General features: G+C 35.9%; 1 protein-coding gene across 1 annotated transcript; it reads right to left on the bottom strand.

The window, feature by feature from the left end:
* Positions 1–240: 240 nt before the first annotated feature.
* Positions 241–17,803, bottom strand: LOC131428713 (zinc metalloproteinase nas-14-like). Its single transcript, XM_058592760.1, has 11 exons — positions 17,668–17,803; positions 17,417–17,605; positions 17,041–17,358; positions 16,836–16,978; positions 16,654–16,767; positions 16,485–16,523; positions 11,299–11,343; positions 10,767–10,835; positions 6,721–6,798; positions 5,974–6,051; positions 241–384 (listed from the first exon to the last, which is right to left on the bottom strand). The coding sequence occupies exons 1-11, from the start codon at positions 17,801–17,803 to the stop codon at positions 295–297; spliced, it is 1,299 nt and encodes a 432-aa protein (XP_058448743.1). The 3' UTR covers positions 241–294.
* Positions 17,804–21,057: the final 3,254 nt, after the last annotated feature.

Here is a 21,057-nt window from a genome sequence, read left to right as displayed (position 1 = left end):
CTATCGAATTCCAACAAAACTTTTGTACAATTAACACGCATTTTGTACGTTTCGAATTAGTCTCGTCTTCCGCCAAAAAATGGATTGTTATATTGAAGACGTGTACGTTTAGCTTCACTTAAGTCGGAGTACGTGAAGTCTGGCAACCTGCTACATATTTTCGGAATTGCTCAGTTGTGATTAAAGTGCTCGTCTTAAGGAATAGTTCTTTCGCAAAGCAAATAATTACTGCTAAAAATGTATGGAAGCTCAATCATGTTTCCTAATAGCATTTTAACTTTTAGCCCGAAATATTCAATTATAGTAGTAGAAGTAGAAGACACACCTTCGGAATAAGTAAAGAAGACACACTGCTCGTCTTTGCTTAGGGGGCGCCACAGTTGTCTGTAATGAAAAATGAGAATAAAATATTATTAGTGAGGAAAATTTCGGACATGATATTACTAGTCACTGCTAGTGAAATATAAATAAGAAACCAACTAAGAATTCAACAACGTAGCGGTCGTATAGAGCTGAACATGTGCGGGGAGTCTGTCCAATTAGGTTTCTGAGTTAAATTTTAGAATGAGAGTACAGTAAGGTTTTTTACAGGGAGGATGTGTGCCGCAGAATTTCTTCGTATAATTTTCAAAAAAATATTGCACAAAAAGGAGCGTTACTATGCTAGCTGTCCAATGAAAATACGTTAATTCTGGTTAGTGCTATGAACACACGCAATACATCCGAAGACCAAGAATGTGGAACGGTCGAGACATACTTTTTGAGGATCTACTTGTAAACGAAAAACCGCCCATAGCGAGTAAACCTGCTCATTTTTTGGAGCGATTGAACTCCATCGTCGTCACAAGAAAAATTTTGTCACATTTAGCGCAATATTTCTGCTTCAATGCGTCCAAATGTCATGAAAATTTTATACGACAGCACACAATTGACGGACAAAATTTCAAACAGATGGCTAAACTGTTCTAAGGGAAAACAGTCAGGTCCAGAAAAATATTTTTAAACGTCAATATTTGCTGTTAAAAATGCTCTATCTTGACTCATTGATTGTTTACAGGGTCCGTCACTCGAAGTGTAACCAATTAAAAAGGCCATAAATTCAAAAAGGAAAATTACTTTTACTTAATTCAAAGTACAAAATGTGTAAAAATAATACAAAATTCAGAATCAATTCACTTTTGCTCGATATGACCACCTTTTGCCTTGACTTGATGACTTGAGAGAGCGAAGGAGTTGCTCCGTTTGGCCGAAAGCGGTCAATTTCCGAACATTGTATTTTCTGACGAGAAAATTTTTCCAATTGAACAATTCATAAACTCTCAAAACGATAGGGTTTACTTGACCGACCGTTCATACGAGAATTTGAGTCATCGATTGGCCACCAGGAGGCAGCACCCGCAACAGATAATGGTTTGGGCCGCTGTAACCGCAGATGGGCGCTCTCCAATCGTTTTCATCGAGCCTGGCGTCAAGGTAAATGCGACATATTATCGGGAAAGTATTCTAGAGGTTGCTTTTAAGCCGTGGGCAGACAAACATTTCGGTGGCAGACCATGGACGTTTCAGCAGGACTCGGCACCGTCTCACAAAGCTCGAGTGAACCAAGAATGGCTGAAAAACAACGTTCCGAACTTCATCACGTCCACACAATGGCTCTCGAATTCACCAGATGCGAATCCAATGGATTATTCTCTTTGGGCCATTTTGGAGAGCAAAGTCCGAACTAAAAGATACACCAGTCTCGAGGCGCTGAAAAAAAGTTATTGTCCGCGAGTGGGCCAAAATACCTGCAAGTCACATTCGGCCAAACGAAGCAACTCCTTCGTTCTCTCAAGTCATCAAGTCAAGGCAAAAGGTGGTCATATCGAGCAAAAGTGAATTGATTCTGAATTTTGTATTATTTTTACACATTTTGTACTTTGAATTAAGTAAAAGTAATTTTCCAAACTGAATTTATGGCCTTTTTAATTGGTTACACTTCGAGTGCCGGACCCTGTAGGCAAAACAAAATTGACGAAAATTGCCAATATTTCAAGGGTTTGCCTTCTCCCGCACTGACGAAACTACTCATGTAGCATCAATCATAGTAACCCATAAGTCAGCAGACAAAATTTGACAGCACTATCAGTCAAACTCTAACCATGATAGCAAAAACAGTGAAGCAACTTCGTTCAGAAGTGTTCAAAGAACGGCATCCCACCGCGTCGAAATCGAACATCGTGCGCCACTTTGTTGATCCCGGGTACGCCCGTTCCGGCATCTACAACATCTTGGCACAGACAGACAACAATCAAATCATCAAAAGAAAGCTCGGTTCCGGAAGGCCGACGACCCTGAGCGACACGGTGCTCCAAAGAAAACTGAAAAGGAAGACCGAAGGAAAAGTTGTTACATCGCTGCGTGCTCTTGAATGGGAGGTCGGTGCAAACGGCCGAACAGTGAAAAAGTACCGGCCCAATATAAGCAATCATATCAGGAAGCGGGAGTCGCGTCCACTGGTTTCGGAGCTGCAGGTAACGACGCAGCGACGACAGCTGAATAAGATGGTCGACTCGATTTTATCGGCGTATCGCGACGTGGCGGCGGTGGCGATGGACGACGAGACCTATCTCACCCTCGATGGCAACAACTGGTAGGCCAAACAAAGTCTTGGCATTACATACCGTTTGTGGAATTTGGCTTTCCTGTTTCAACAGACTTCGAAGCCGATTCATACCGTACATAATCATTGCAAGGCTAGTACTACGGTACTACTGACGCTAAAAATCCTTCCTGGTCGCAGCTCGAACATATGACAACTGACTTGTAAGATCAGCGCTCTATGCATTGAACCGGGTTTGGTTGGCAGGGCACTGCATATTCCGCTTCCCTCACTAAAGCAGTGCGGTCCTGCTGTGGCGAACAATCAGCGAGAAAGGGATCTCAAAGCCGCCCTTCGTTTGCTCCGGACTGGCTGTGAACGGGGAAATATATAGTCAAAAAAAGCCTGCCGGAAGTTGTGTTTGTTGTTGCTTTTTAGGAAATACTATAACGACGCGACTGGGGAGGAATTGACAAATAAAACGAAGAATGAAGAACCTTAAAGATCACACAATCCTCACTGCTGCTACCACACACTAGTGGAGATCCATTAAATCGATGCATGAAACTATCCTGTGTAGATAGCGAAATAGATAAAAACAAAAGTCTCGAATCAGTATCGTGCGCAAAGTAGATGGATAGAATTAGACTCGTGATCATTGTTACATTTTCTCAGTTTTCATTACATCATTTATGAACACAATGATCAATTTTCCAATATGTTTTCCCCGCTATACACTGATCATATTAAACTTACCCGACGCCTGTGGAATAAGTAACTATTGTTCAGCCAATAACAGTGATGCCGAACCAATGAACCAATGAGCGTGAATAGCGAACCACTGACCCCCTTCATTCGCTAGATAACAGCGAAAATGCCTCTTCTCCAAGAAAAAAATTAGATCCAGCAAAAAAAATTCTTTATTGTAAAACGGCCGCGTTAAGCTTAAGTTCAAAAGAGTCGAATGAAAAAACTTTATAAAAAAAAACCGCTCAAGTGTCCAATTTCAACCAAAAGTTAAAAATTAACCGCGAAATGGTTCATAGCCTAAAAATCCCTCCAGGTTGGGGCTCGAACATATGACTACTAGCTTGTAGGACCAGCGCCCTATGCATTGTAGTCAGTATGATAACGCATTTTCAATTCAAGAACGCCTTTTAGGTATGGAAAATGCATTCTATGACACAAAATCATGTTTTCGTCTGATGGTTCCCTCGACATATTTGATATTCTGCATCTAGTAGGTCAATAATTCTGTTGATAAACTTCGAATTTGACGAATGTAATATAAACCATTTCTGACTGCTTCAGATCGTTCAAAATAATCGTTTTACACTAAAGACATATTACTATTCATCTTTACATTTCGACTTCGACTAAAGAGTGCATAGCAGCTCAAATTGAACTACTTGTGTATTGAAAGCTATGTCTACCGAAAATTGAAGATAATTAAACAAAACATCCCTTTAAGTACAGTTTAAAAAAAACGTGATTTTTGCATGGATATTCTTCGGTGTTTTAGTTCTCATGACATTATTTTAATTATCGTCGTTTTAAGCGGCAAATTGAGATTTTAATCACTCATTACCCTGTAATGTCGAAACTGCAAATCGTATCTAATTTCAATCTTAACGTGTGACAATCGATTGAACATTCCATGAGATGTCGAAGTAAGTTCCAGTTTATAGTATTTCGTCATTATGTTGGCTACTTCCGGAGCCGGTATTCAGGAACTAGCATAACCCAACATGATTCGTATGGCCATAAATTAATAATTAATTCAAACAATTTACATAGAAGATGAAGATCGGTATGAATTTTAAAAACTCATCATCCTGTAATTCCAGAAAAATTCACCAATTTTGTATGGGACCATAAGTCCTTTTATTTGAGTTTTTGTTTTTGAAGTTCGATTTGGCCTGTTTGAGAAAATTATTGAACTTTGAGAAACGATTCGATACTGGAACCGGAATTCTAAAAGCGGTGTAGCCGAAAACAATTAAATTCACCTGAGGAAAGTGTAGACATCTTTGAGAAATTGTAGTGCAAATTAAATTTTTGGGTACCATCCGAATCGAAAACTGAATACCGCTTAAACTGAAATAAATTTATTTGGTAATCGACTATACAAATCTGCCAACCCGATAAACTTGATTAATTTATGTGAAATGGACATTTTTATACTAATCACCCTGTATCTCCTAAACCGGCAGTCGGATCTGTTTTATAGAATTTTAAGACCTCTCATTTGAATCGTAGATGGTTCTTAGATCAAATAAATCTTAGATCGGTTCAGCCATCTACGAGAAAAATGAGTTGCATTATTATAATTTCGTTTCACATATCATGCTGTGGTTCCGCAATCAGAAGTCGGATCCAAACGTAATTTAGGAACCTTGTTTGGGAGTATACAACTTTTCATATGAATCTAAGTTTGTAGAAAACGGTTCAGTCATCTCCGAGAAAATCGAGTGAAATTATTTGTCACACACGATTTTGCGATCTCGACGAACTGAGTCGAATGGTATGTAGGAGTTATGTTCTTCCAGCATTTATTACTGTAAGTAGTTTAAATCAAAATAATAATGGAATTACTTTCAACATGAAAATGCTGCCATCATCTAGTTTACATGTGGTACTCGAACGATTATGTTGCCAAAAACGATTATGTTGCTAAAATCGGCCAGAGGAAAAAAATGCCTTGAACAGTCTTTTTGGTAATTAGAAACAATTGTATGTAACAGTATAAAAAATCGTGTTTCATTTGGCTCCGAAACAGCGCTTTATATATACGCGTAAAACTCCCACTACTAGAATAAGGCGAAAAGTCGTTTACACAAAAACTCGATATCTCCGTTAAAAAATGACAGCTTTTGACCATCTATAGCTTGTTGGATAGCTGTTGCCGTGCGGAATCTAAGTCTAAAAACATATTCTTTTTTCAAGATCAGTAGGGGCAGATATTGTCAAAAAACTGAAAATTGTGACATAAAACTTTGTGTAATTCAAAAAGTAAACATCATTACACTGTAAAAAATGCACATAAATGCAGTGTAGCTGGTCACGCAAATTTACACTCAAGATCATTAAAAATTGTCCGATTTGAAAACTACGAGACTTGAAACTCGATGAAACAAAAACCACAAAAATCAGCATCTGCTGCAAATTGAATTGAGAACCGTTAGACCAGAGTGTACGTCCGTTAATCGACAAAGCCACAGCAGCACATATTTATCTAATAGTTAGAACTACTAACTGAATGACAATTGCAGTAAAAACCAGTGAAATCCATTTGAATGCGTCATCAGATAATTACGTATGAAACAAGTTATATGAATTGCATTATATGACGAATTGTATTGACAGTAAAAAAATTTTCTGTATATATTTACCGTTGTCGCTGCAGTTGTCGTAGTTGTTGTTGGTGCAACAGAAGTAGTGGTAGTTGGTACATTTGTTGTCGTGGTTGTCTGGAAAACGGTAGTTATAAAGATTATTAGCTCAATTTTAGTAAATCAGTAAATAATATAATAATCCGAGTGCGTCTTCTTGAATACCACTATAAATTCCATAACTGCACATCATGTTTTTCGTCACATTCCTTGGGTACAATTTTATAATTTTATAAGAGTTCTCATGATATATTTGGTGATAAATTGTCATGACTAGTTTCTTCAACAGTTACCACAAATTTACGAAATTTAATCATAAGTGCAATAACCAAATTAAAAATTAGGTAAATTCATACTATTTGTGTGCATCTAGGGTTCTAATGTTGAAGTTCAGAATTACTTGAAATAATTGGTAACAAACAAGACAAATTAAATTAATACATGTGGCGAAAAAAAAATCAAACTGCTTCAACAGCTGATATAGAACGAAATCTACGATGTGAATCCGTGTTATTTAATTGATAGCTAGCAACAAATATTTTAATAATATTAGTTTATTTAAGCCCGGTTTTAACCATGCAAGGTCCTTCGCCGGGTGAATATAATAATAAAATTTGTTAACTCGGTTTATGATTTTTCATACTATACGGATAAGAAATTATGATTATTGTTTATAGCTTTGTGTGTTTTCTGAAAAACCGAGCGAAAACAAAAAATTCCGTAAAAAAACAAAATGTATATATTTACCGTTGGCGCTGCAGTAGTGGTAGTTGTTGTTGGCGCAAGAGTAGTGGTGGTAGTTGGTGCCTTAGTTGTCGTTGTTGTCTGAGAAAAAGTAAATATAAAAATCATCAGCTCAATTTTAGTAAATTAGTTAATAACATAATTATAATTCGAGTGCGTCTTCTTGAATACCTAAGAAATTGTATTATTAAATTAAATAATTATATTTTTCATCACATTCCTTGGGTAAGGTTTTATAAAAGTACCTTCATGATAAATTTAATGAGTTTCTTCGACAACTACAATAAATTTATGAAATAATAATAATAACAACAAATGGTTAAATTCATACTCATTGTGATTAGGATTACAAAACAAAATCAACGTTTACATATATAGAGTTCTTTCTACTGGACGGATTGAGAAAATGTTTGTGTGTATGTACACAAAAAAGAAATTTTACAGATGGCTAGAACGATTTCGGTTCAACGAGTCTCAAATAAAAGAACTATTGGTCTGCCAAAGCACTATATAATGATTGTATTGTTCATAGACTATGTAGACCGAAATTTGGCACATTTGAATCCGTCGTATACGTTTTCAAATGCCAATTCTCCCGCCCTTGGTGAAAAGTTTCTGTAAACTTGTCAGTTTTTGCTCACACGTTAAAATAAATTCTTTGTACACAAATAAAAATATTTGACATAAATCTATATTTTCTGACCAAAAATCTAGAAATCTATTTCTGTTTAATCGGACTTTAATATTCAAATCAGACAACCAAAAGTTCCCTGAATATCAAATTAGGAACGGTAAATTTCAAAACCATATTTCAAGAAATACAACCATTAGTAGCATTAGTCAGCCAGTTTTTAGAGATTTTATTTTACCTTCAAGGGCTTTCAAAATCGTGCTATTTACTTTCAGTTGGTGATAATATAGCTGTGATCTAATTGGTGATAAGGGCGGCATTTGAGATAACAGGGGTAATACTGAAGTCCTATATTTAATCGGATTGTCTTCGGAATTGTGTTTCATTACATCTAGAGCAATTCAACTAGAAGAACGATAATGCAAGTTTGAAAATGATTGCTGACACGGAAACTAAGGGATAGATATCTAAATTTTACAAAGGTCTTCAATCTTTTTTTCTGCGGTCTCCCACCGGATAACCACCCAAGTAGCATGTTAAGTTGCTGTCCTGTATATTTCTACTGATTGTGCAATTTATCAAGTTAGTTTATATCACTATTCTAGTAAATGTTGTGTTATGGAAAAAGCGCAATTTTTCTGTGTTGTGCAACATATTTTCAAGTTCATCCGTTATTACGAACATTTATTCACAACGATTGTGCAACTGATCAAAAACTCATGCGTCGATCCCATCAAAAAGGCAGTAATAAAATCAGCGAAAAAACAATTGTTAAACTCGTGCAATCTACTACGTACGTACGTAATGTAAACAAGAAATGGAATAACGTTTACAAAAACATAACACACATAATTTCTAATAAATAAGTTTCATATTTGATTTTCAATACAACTGCAGAATCAACACAAACATGGATCTTGTAAAAAAATCTGCACATGAAAAATGATAATGCTACATATTGTAGAATAGATCTTTTGTGTTTTTGTAAATGAAAAATCGACAACGAACTGAATTTTTATGGTGAAACATGTATTCGTACGTCCGAAATTTTCAAGCGCCTTTAAATTAAAGTGTTTTTATGATTGTACACAAATTTCTGTGAAAATAACAGTCTATTATTTTTAATGAGCATCAGCGGAATGGTGTTTAAAATACGTGTATTCGAACATTCTTTAAAATTCTCATACGATTTTGATCAAACTAATGTATAATTAAACCTGAAAAATCTCGAAATGATTTTTTCTTGAATATTTTCCAATATGGCATAGATTGTAACAGTGAGTTGAATTGAAAATGGTTCACCCAACGTAATGACATATATTATCTAAATAACAGGAAACATTAACATGCTAATATTTCGGAAAGAAATACTCTACGTTTTGTTTTTTATCAGTTTTAATCTTCTAGTTGAATTAAACAATAATACAGTATAGTCATTTATCTTAGAGGGCCCGACTTTTGTGATACGCACTGTAGGTATTATTTTGGCAAGTCCGTGTACTGGAGTTGCGAAAACAAGTTGCACAAGCGGTAATATATAACTATTAGAGTAACTATGATGAAATAAACTTTTCATTCAATATCTTTGAAAAGTGATGTCAGGTGTGCAGAAATGCATTTTTTACAGCAAGGTTATCAATTCGGCTTAGCATTTTTCGCCTTCCGGAGAGCATCAATCATTTCACTAATTTTTCTTCCACAAAAGATTTATAGCAATTTCGACGTATATTGTGCCCAGTACAATTATGACAGGCATTTGGAAAGTTTTTGATAAGTTGCACAATTGTTATAGTTACTCCCTTTTTACATGACGATGTGAAAATTTTTGTAGAGCTTCAGTGAAACATTAAAAAGTTGGTGATTTACTGCACAATTGTTTTAGATGTACTTAAAGTTGTTCTACAGTGATTTTTTCGGTAGTATTGTGAAACTTGACGGTGACTAGTTGCACAACCAATTTTAATATATATTTGTAAACATATCTAACATAAATAACATTTCTAAATCAATTGTAAAACATCTTGAAAGTTCAATAAGTTACATTTGCTACTTGGGCAATTTACCCTAGCTCGAAAAATTGATCATTGAATTTGGGAAAAATAATTATTGAAACTGTCGATATATTTTGTTTGATAAGGTGTAATCCCATCTTCAACTAAGTTAAACTTTTGTTAACTCCGAAAGGGAACACTGATTGAAAGAGAACAAACAAAATTACCGCAGAGACAGGACTCGAACTCGTGAATTTTCATATCCGGCGAAGTCGTTTTGCCATTTAACATACCCTCCATATGAAACACTACGCAGAAATCAACCCATGTACATGTTGATTTGTGTACAACCGCTATGCATGCAACTCAAGCTATTACTAATATGGACCTACATACTTCGAAAAAAAAAACCAATTATTTTACATCCTAAAGATGCACATATTAAATGGGGCATCGCAGTTGACGCAAATTAACAAGCAAGAAAATGTAATATTGTGTGTGAAAGGAAAATTCCGTGACATGAAATTCATTGCAATAAAAGAAAGTACTGACAGCGACCGCCGCAACTTGAACCAATAACCATTGGATCACAAAGTACTCCCATTAATTGACTGAGCCACCGAAGCACACATCTGCTTGTCTGGTAAATGGTGCATATAAATTCATGCAGTCGCACTCGCTTACCGAATAAAAAAATTACAGTCGGAACCAGTAAAATTCCGTCTCATATAACAGTCGGAACCAGTAAAATTCCGTCTCATATAACAAAGTCATTACTAGTGTAATTTTCCGTCATTTTACAAATTAAACAGAACAAAATTATGAATTTCACAGGTGACATTATTCTACTTTTTCGCCATTTTACAAATTAAACAGAACAAAATTATAAATTTTACTGGTGACATTATTCTACAAACGATGAAATTCAAAACTACTTAACTTTGACGCAACTTAATGATGCAAAATTCCACTCCCACAGAAGTTTATAGGCTCCGAGCGTAATATGCACTCGGCTACCAACTGCCGTTGTGTGGATTTATATGATTTATATGGATTATTCACCAAGCGGATATAGCCTTCTGTGGTTCACAAAGCACTGACGTGCTTTGTAATCTAATGTTCCTCGGTTCAAGTCGCACTGTTACTATCGGCATTTTGTTTTTTATTTCATTGAATTTCAAACTCATGTAATTTTCAAACCAAACAATTCTACATGATCAAGTATATAAATCAGTGTGAAATACGATGTTCCATTTATGTACATCTTATAAAATGAAAAATCACAAGACTTTTCGAACTGTTAAGGTCTTTATGAATCGCATCGTATGAGAGATTAAGTCTTTTGTCAAACTCAATTTTTTGTATGTATACAGTAAAAAAAACAAATTCTAAAGAACCTTTCATCGGTTCCATTGAAGATGACTTACCGGAGCAGCAGTTGTTGTTGGAGCAGCAGTTGTTGTTGTTGGAGCAGCAGTAGTAGTAGTTGGTTTAACCTAAAATTAACGAATCATATCAGATATAAGCAACAAAGTAAACCTCTGTCGGGGGACGGGTATAGCGTGATGGGTAATTCGATGCCTTTCACGCAGCCCACCTGGGTTCGATTCTCAACCCCGCACATAGGGTCAGAAAGTTTTTCTGGCTCGAAGAGGCGAATGACCTTAAGGTTAAAACCTCTATAATCTAAACAAAACAAAACAGTAAACCTCTGAGTAAATATAGCCAAACCGCGAAAAGTGCTTGTAACGGTTGGCTATGTATCTGACGCAAACAATTTGCGTAGAAAACAAGTGATTAGGCTAAAAAAAATTTCGATAATCAATAATCATCTGTAATTTCTTATATTAGTGATATATCGGTTAAATTTCCTTTATCATATATCAACTTTGAGACCTTCAACATCAACTATACCATTTGGGAATTAAAATGGATTTGTTAAACTATCACCATATTTACCGTGGTAGTCGTCGGCGCTACTGTAGTTGTGGTTGTGGGGGCTGTCTGAAAAAAAAACATAAATTATTATAACATAGAAAACAGAAGTTAAGCAGCTTAGCACTATGTGTAAAATTATGAAAGAAAAACATGACGAACACTTGCAGATATCGGTGTGATCACCACAACGAAGCTTTAAGTGTCACAGTTTCATCAAGCCAGTTAGATAACACATATATCGTTTTCGCTTGATGCCAAACCTAACCCAATCCTAACTGCTGTCAAATCATTTGTTTCAAGATAGTTTATAACCTAATTTCAACGTTTTGAACTGAAAATCGAGTCAGTTTCGAGCCTGGTTTTTATATCAGGTTTGCTTAAGTCCTTTTTACTAAGTGCGCAACCAACACAGTTTCGTGGAAAGTGTTTGTGTGATGAAACTACCCTGGGTAATTTAAAGTTTTTTCAAGCGAAAACGACATTAATTTGTTTGGATTTTAATTCAATTCAAACGACACGGAGTGAAATAAGCATTTTTTTAAATTGGCCGGAGAAAAGGTGGCAAAATCAGGACCAACTTGCTCCAATTTGGATGAAACTTTTTGCTCACACCTTCAGTATGACATGCCATTTGTTTTGCACAGTAGGAGAAATGAATTTGACTCAAGATTGATTTTCAAAATGAGCGAATGTATTATTGTAGACAAATTTTTTCAAATTATTGTAACTTGGAAACTGTGGTAGAAAAATGACGGAAATGGTAGAAAATCAACTGGATAACCTAAAACAATTTATACACTGAAACAAAAGTCAAATGCATTTTCAAGAATTCGAATATTAACCGAAAAAATATAAACATGACAAAAACGTATTCTTTTTTTTATTTTTAAGAATTCACGTTTTTCATGATAAAATCGTGCTTTTTCTATCAATCCGCATGTATTTTTTGCATAAATATTCTTCGGTGTTTTTGTTCTCATGACATTATTTTAATGACCGTCGTTTTAAGACGCAGTTTGAGATTTCAGTCATTCCAACGTATGACAATCGTTTGAACATTACATGAGATGTCGAAGTAAGTTCCACTTTAGAGTCTACGGTTATTTACGGCAGCCGGTATTCAGGAACCAGCATAACCTAAAAGAATTCGTATAGCCATAAATTATTATGACGAATAAATTGCAATAGTTTGGAGTCCAACTTTGAAGCTTTTTTGGAATGGTAATCCTCTATATCGGTTTGAATTTTAAAAACTCATCACCCTATAATTTTAGAATCGGAAGTCAGAATTGCATAAAATTCATTAATTGTGTATGGGACCATAAATTCTTTAATTTGAATTTTTGTTTTTGAAATTCGATTTTGCCTTTTTTGAGAAAACGGTTGAGTTTTGAGAAACGATTCGATACAGGAACCGGAATTCGAAAATCGGTGTAGCCGAAGTCAGTTAAATTCACCTGAGAAGCTGTATAGTTTACATTTGTTTCAAAATGTTTGAAAATCAGTGTAGACCTGTTTGAGAAATCGTAGCGCGAATTAAATTTTTGAATACCTTCCGAATTGAAAACTGAATACCACTAACACTGAAATAAGTTTATTTGGTTATCAACTATCCAAATCTGCAAACCGGATAAACCTGATTAATTTATGTGAAATAGACATTTTGGTACTAATCGCCCTGTATCTCCTAAACTGGAAGTTGGATCTAACTAAAAAGCAAGATATTTTATGGGATCTTAAGACTTTTCATTTGAATCGTAGATGATTCTTAGATTTCATGTGAATCTTAGATCGGTTCAACCATCTTGGGGAAAAATTAGTTGCATTATTTTAATTTCGTTTCACATATCATCCTATGGTTCCGCAATCAGAAGTCGAATACAAACGTAATTCAGGGACCATGTTTGGGAGTATACGACTTTACATATAAATCAGAGTTTGTAGAAAACGGTTCAACCATCTCCGTGAAAATTGAGTGAAATTATTTGTCACACACGTATTTGCTGATCTCGACGAACTGTTTCAAATGGTTTATGGGTGTTATGTCCTTCCAGCATTTATTGCTTCGAGTAGTTTAAATAAATATAATTAGGGAATTACTCTCAACTTGAAAATTCTGCCATCATCTGGTTTGCATGTGTCATATTCGAACGAATATGTTGCCAAAAATGAACCATGCTAAATTGGGTCCAAGGCAAAATTTCATGAAAAAGTATGCTGTACACAGTCAAAAGACTGGTACTCTGAAACAATTGTATAAAAAATCGTGTCCCACATTGCTCCGAAACTTTACTTTGTCATTCAGCACTCAAAACTCTTACTACTGGAATAAGGCGAAAAGTCGCTTACACAATAATATCGATATCTCCGTTAAAAATGGACGGATTTTGACAATCTATGGCTTTTTGGATAGCTATTACCGTGCGGAATCTGATTCTAAAAATATGTTCTGTTTTCAAAGTCAATTGTGACTAATATTGTCAAAAAACTGAAAATTTTGACTTAAAAAATTGTATAACTCAAAAAGTAAGCATCCGATCTCAAAACCACGAGTGACGGGAGGACCTTTCATTTGCGACTAGTTTGATCAAAATCGGTCCAGCCATACAAACCCACACACATACACACACACGCGGATATTTGTTCAGTTCGTCGAGCTGAATCGATTGGTATATGAAACTCGGCCCTCCGGGCCTCGGAGAATTTTTCTAAAGCTTTAGCGAGTTCTATACCTATTTTTTATATTTATAAAAAAAGGTAAAAAATAGTAATTTAATCACTAGAAAATGCTTTTGTAGGTCAAAATCAATAAAAAAAAAACGTTCCACTCATCTCTCTTTAACAAGTAGCCGTTTTTGAGATATTTACACATGAAATAAAAAGAAGTTCCTGATGAAAACAACATCTAAGCAACAATACATGATTCTACGGATAAAACGAAACACATTTATTTCTTAAAAATAATTCCAACAGATCACTCTGAGCAACTTTGCTGAAGACTCGTTTTTAGCGTAATAACAATTAGGAGCGTGAAATTGGGATTTTGAACCACTGTGGAGTGGCACAATTTTCATAAAGTCCGTCCAGCTGCTTGGTTTTGCTGATGATATTGGCATTATTGCACGCAACTTTGAAAAGATAAAGAAACGTACATCGGACTAACAGCTGAAATCAGGCGGATCGGACTTGACTTCAATATGTCAATGACAAAGAACATGAAAGGCAGGGGCTCGAGAGAAGATAATTACGAGCTCTGATTGGCGATGATGAAATCGAAATGGTTGACGAGTTCGTGAACTAGGGCTCACTCACAAATTAACATAAAAGAGAGAATTTGAGTTTAAGTTTCGAATCTTTTAAAAATATCATAGAGACGTTTTACCTTTCTCTATTGAAAGATAATAGAATTGCTGGAAAAATCGACATTTGAAAACATGACTCGCACATACCCTCAAGATTTTTTTTAACTTCATCATATCCTGAGCGGAAACATATATTGGAGAAGCCAAATGAATGAAAAACTAACAGAAAAGCTGATTTATTGAAAAAAGATACGCTCAGAGACAGGACTCGAACCTGCGTTCTTATACATTCTGTGCATACGCGCTACCATTTCGCCACTCTGAATCTTGTTATAGAATCTTTTTCAAATAAATCATCTTTTCTGTTAGTTTTTTATACATTTGGCTTCTCCAATATATGTTTCCGCTCAGTCATTGCAAAAACTGAACTTAGTTATGGCGGCTTTACGTCAAACCAACTAAAATTAATAAATCGGTAAAAACGTCATCAGAGTTTCGGCTGTCAATACAACGAAATGAAATGACAACGATGTTTATCTAATAACAACACAAAACATGGAATTCCATCAATCCGAAAAACCGGTAAATAATTAGGAGTAAATCACAGTAGCAGGCTTTAAAATTTACATTAAATTTCGGACACTTTTCATTCAGTGTACATTTTTTTCACAGATCGCTGAAACATTTCACTTACTTTCATGATAGCTGAAACTCTTCACTTCATTTGATGATAAAACATATTTACTTTGGTGTTACATTCAAAAAGCAAAGTCTTGGCATTACATTCCTTTTGTTGAATTTGGCCTTTCTGTTTCAACAGACTCCGCAGCCGATTCTTAGTGTACAGAATCATTGCATGGCTAGTACTATGGATCCTACTGACACTAAAAATCCTTCCAGGTCGGGGCTCGAACATACGACAACTGGCTTGTAAGACCAGCGTCCTATGCATTGAACCGCCAACCCGGGACAACATTACATTGGTGTTACATTCAGAAAAATTCGAATTTTAGAGTTCGATTAGCTACTAAGATACAAGGTACAATTCAAAAGTTCCAAAACTTTTTAAACAGTGCGGCTCCGGCTCCTAGTCCTTTTGTCTGAAGCTGAGATATCGCGCTAAATACGACAGTACATTTGTAGTGTCGGTCGGAAAATAAGCATCGAACAAAGAGCCAACATTAAGACTGCCACTTCGCACTTTGACGCTTGGTTTCGGGCTCATATTCAAAGCATCATGTTTCGTCACCAGTCACAGTCGAATACAAAAAATTTGGGTTCTTTTTGGTCTTTTTATTGATTCTGAGGTCTTTTCGTGTTGTTTCAAAGTGTGCGGAACAAATCGAGCACAAACTTTTCTAAGACCCAAATTTTCTATCAAAATACGATAAATCGTTGCTGCGGATATTGATAATTCCGATCCCATATATTTAAGCGATGATTGCGGCTCTTTTTTAATGAATTCACGCACAATTTCCGTGTTTTTTCGTTCACAACATTTTTTGGCCAGCTCGAACATTCGTCGTACTATCCTCCAGTCCCTAATAAAAACGTTTAAACCACTCGTGAATACGGCTACGGGATGGACAATCATCGCCATAAACTTGTTTCATCATTTAATGAGTTTCGGTCAAAGTTTTACCAAGTTTAAAATAAAACTTAATGTTGGCTCTTTGTTTCGATGCTCATTTTCCGACTGGCACTACAAATATACTGTCACATTTAGCGCGATATCTCTACTTCTATACGTCTAAATGTCATGAAAATTTTATACGACTACACTGGAGGATACACAATTGACGGATAAAAATTTTAGGCAAATGGCTGAACTAGGAGCGGCACTGGAACTTTTGAATTATACATTGTACTATGCAATTACATGAAACAAATTCTTGTTCTACTTACCGTTGTGGTTGTAGTCGGTGCCACAGTTGTCGTTGTTGTCTGTAAAATATGAAATATGTTGAAAAAATGCTATGAATGGCATTTTCGTGAGATGGCAATTCACATGTGTATAATCTGTTGAAAGCAGTGAATTGAACATAATTTTAATTGTAGAAATTTGTTAAAATACCGGAGCTGAAGTAGTCGTAGTTACAGTCGACGAATTGCAGTACATATAATTAAGTGCCAGCACATCAGGTGCGGACAGTCCAGTATTATTACCGAAGTCGCCGGTCCAGGGTTTCTAGAATCAAAAATCATACAAACTAGTTTACAAATGCCAACATACTTGGCTGAAAACAAAAAACATACCAAATTGTTCATGACTGGTCTAGAATAGCTTGCCGCTCCTCCCCACTTGGAATAGTGCATCACACTTCCGTAGTAGTAAGGAATTCCGTACAGTTCGACCTGGTCGGCAGAATACTTTGCAAAATTTGCATTGTAGAAATCAGCTAAAGGGATAAATAATAATAGTCAGTTGGAAAAGGAACTGCCTGTCCGGTTCGATACAGACTTGTCTGATATTGCGGTAAAAGTGCCCCGGTGTCAATCGAAATGTAGTCATCGCGGTCGGGTCGCATAAACTCATGATAAAATCCAAGAGCATGCATGAACTCGTGAGCAATCGTACCGGTGCTCGTGCATCCTGAATTTTGTAGATTCACTAAATTATAAGTGTTGTCCAAATGTCTTCCTACGTAGGACCAACATCCGGTAGCGCTATTGTTGATTTTGATGTAATTGGTTTCAGTAGTACGGGGTACGAATCTAATACAGGTCAAGGAGGCGTAATGTTGGATCGTAAATTGAATATTTGCAAGCTCAGCAGCGCCTGAAAAACACTATCACTATGAGCAAAAGAATATTTCACACTTTTCATACTCACTCACTAAAATCACCGATGATCGTGTACGGCACAACAGCGTTAGGCCATCTGACAGTTCCACTAGCATCTAATGGAACTGCGTTCCGCTCCACATCCGGAACCAACATAATATCATACTGATAGTAATATCCAATACCTTGTTCGAAAGCAAACGTTTTGTTCACTTTGTGATTATGACGCCGGACTCGATGTCCTGTAAATTGTGCGAAAAGATAATGTCACATGCATCAGTCACAAGAATCGACTTTTACTTGCCGACTTCTAACGAAGGCTTTGTGGCAAAATTGCGTGTCCCTCGACGATGATTCCGATGAATCGGTATCCTGAAGTCAACTGCTAGTACACAGCAAACTGAAGCAGCAAGTGCTATCCACAAACCTAAACCAGCCATTTTGCACTAACTAACAGAAGCTATTCGAGATTACTTACTTCTTATAGCATATTGAAAAACAATAAAGTCAACTCAGCTGGCCAACCGGGCCTATCTACGTAACAAAATTGCGTAGTTTCACTGAATGGGGACTTTCGGAGTTCATATGCCAAACAATGGGTTACATTGAGTGACTGAAGTTTCCGTTCACCCAATGGGAACCAGTGATGCTGGTTGGTAACAATTCATCTACCACATCCTTCACTGACTCGATCTGAAAATAAGTAATAAAAGATGAAATTCCATAAATAAACAGAACGCTGGGTTATTGTTTCCAAGAGAAGTTTCAGAGAATTCGAAAAGTGCTAACCACATGTTATCAATTTAATTATATTGGGATTGGGATCATATTGAAATTCTAACACAGTTTTCAATATTAGGCAATACAAATTATTGGAAATATTCGAAAATCATACAGCATCTGTATTGAACCGAGACCAAGAAAATCGGAATTTATGGCTTTTCAATTTGCACGTAATCAAGTGAAAGGCCTGATAATCACATGTCGATCTTTCGGAATCACGTCCCGCATAGCATCAATGTTTACTGGCACAAACATTTTCCGCCGTATCGAATTTTGTTACTAACTATAAATATCACAAGTATATTCTAGTGACAAAGTGTCCTGAGCACGAGTACTATTTAAAACATTTAACTATACGGAGCAGATTTCGGATTTTGAGCATTGATATAAGTTTTGGTATATCTTTAAATTTAAGAAGCAACTCCCGTACTGCTTACAAGACCAATTATTTATTTTATGCATTTATTTCTTTACTTTACTTCGTTCCAAAATTTATGAGTCCCAAATAAACGCTGCAATATCTTTGCTAGTCTTTGAACTGCAATATCTTTGACCTAAATTTATATCATAAATCAGCCACCCAATTTAAAGAACTCGAAAATATTCGACAAGTATTTTTTTATTTCAATATGGTACGTGGAATTTTCGAGATATGATATTTTGAAGTTTCGCGTTTACAAAAAAGAGCCTTTTTTCAACAACTTATACTGTAAAATCTAATAGAGATACAAAAATTCGTCCAAGACATGAAATGTGCGTCTTTTCCCTAAAATAATAGTTAGAGGTAAAAAAAAAATTTTGGGTGGCTGATTTCGCGTGGAATGCCCCATATATTGTATTTCTGTTTTGCTTGAGTTTTAAATATTAAACAATATAATTTCATGTTGAGGGCATCTATTTGCATATTATTCGACATCCCGCCATGCGCCTCCATCGCAGGAAATCAGGTAAAGCTGAACGATAATTTAATAGTTGAGGGAAAAACTCAACTTAAACTTGGATAAATTGTTAAAAATTTTCGGCTGTAAATGCAACTTTAACCTGGCACCAGAGATAAATTGAATAGAATAAATTGAAAATTTTCTTTAAATGTTAAATGTCATTGTGTAAAAGATCGTTGAAATTAAATAACATTATTGTTGTTTATGACAAAAGCTACACAAAATCAATCAGTTCTCATTGAAGAAAGGTGGGTGGATAATATCAGGGACATAACCGGATTGACGTGAATACGAGTAACATTGACTCGCTAGAACTGAAACTAAGCCCAAATAAAGTTTAAAATATGGTAAATGGTACTAAATATAAGAAATAATAATAATAATAAGTTCAACATCAACTATGATTAAACATTAAAGTATGGGGAATTAGAGAAATGATTCTTCATACTAACGGTGGCTCTAAAAAGTACACTGAAACCTCAATTTAAGCGAAGTTAATTTTTACGCGTTTTATTTGAATTAACGCGGTTTTTTATTTAATTTACGGGATGATCGCGTAAAAACAGGTTTTTGCATAATGAAGGAAATCTCAATTTAACATTTTTCAGGGAATTGAATATTGTGAAATGTACATTATGATTTGCTTAGTTTCAAAGAATCTAAATAAGATCGAGGGCATCCAAGAATTAAAGACTGTCCCAGAAAGTATGGACGCACTTTGATTTCGCTGTAAATAATTCACGAGTGTTAGATATTCAAATTTTATTCGATGTACTGATAATATTTGACTACAACAACAGAATATTATTCTCAACATGTGCTACTTAGCCGTTGTAGACTAGCTGGCGCACCTTCTTGCGAACGTTTCTCATTAAATTCCGTACAGACTTCTTGGCGACAAATTTTGACACTTTTTTCAAATCTTTTTCAAACTGTTGAATGGTTTCGGCTGCCGAGACATGTTTCTTAAGATGTGCCTTTGTAAATGCCCAAAATTCCTCAAATGGTCGAAGTTGTGGGCAATTTGGTGGATTCATGTCTTTTGGGATGAAAGTGACATTTTTGGTAGTATACCATTCTACCGTTGATTTCGAGTAGTGGCAAGAAGCAAGATCTGGCCAGAAAACAAGAGGATCCTTGTGGCTTCGAATCATGGGTAGAAGTCGTTTTTGTAAACATTCCTTGATGTATATTTCGCTGTTCATTGAAGCAGTAGTGATGAATGGTTTCGAAATCTTACCGCAGCTACAAATTGCTTGCTTTCTTACCGAATTTTTCGACTTCAATCGATGTCTCGGACTGGTTTAACACTTGCCCTTCTCGCACCGCATAATATGGTGGTCCCGGCAAGGATTTGTAATCGAGTTTCACGTAGGTTTCGTCGTCCATGATTATGCAGTTCAAATTTCCAGCAAGAATTGTATTGTACAGCTTTCGAACCCTCGGCCTGATCGATGCTTCTTGTTTCGGACTACGTTTTGGTTGTTTCTGCTTCTAATAGGTTAGAAGATTCAAACGTTCTTTAGCACAAAGAACATTTGACTTCGAAGTGTCCACTTTTTCGGCCGGCCACATCTCGAACCGAAACCTCTTTCTTTTGCTCGAACGCCTTCAGTATACGTTTATCCAACTGAGGGTTTACAGGACCTTTTTTTCGACCCGTTTTCGGTTTATCCTCAAAGGTGTTATCCTCATCGAACTTCCTGATTGCATTTCGCACGGCTTTTTCACTTACTCCTTCCATTTTTGCTATCTTTCTCAGTGACAGTCCGCGTTCTGTGCACCATTTGTACACAACTTTTCGACGTTTTTCTGCTGAAAATCGAAAGTCCACGCATTTCGTAACAAACTAATGAAAACGAATAAACAACTGCACAAGTGGTTAGAGAAGAGTGTAAACAACAGGACGCAGCCATAAAAAATGACAGATTCTGAACCATTGCGAAATGGCAGCTGCGCCCATACTTTCT

This window comes from Malaya genurostris, chromosome 2, assembly GCF_030247185.1.
Source record: "Malaya genurostris strain Urasoe2022 chromosome 2, Malgen_1.1, whole genome shotgun sequence".
NCBI classification, from domain to species: domain Eukaryota; kingdom Metazoa; phylum Arthropoda; class Insecta; order Diptera; family Culicidae; genus Malaya; species Malaya genurostris.
The sequence above is the reverse complement of the archived record's forward strand: the minus strand, read 5'-3'. Positions and strand labels throughout refer to the sequence as shown.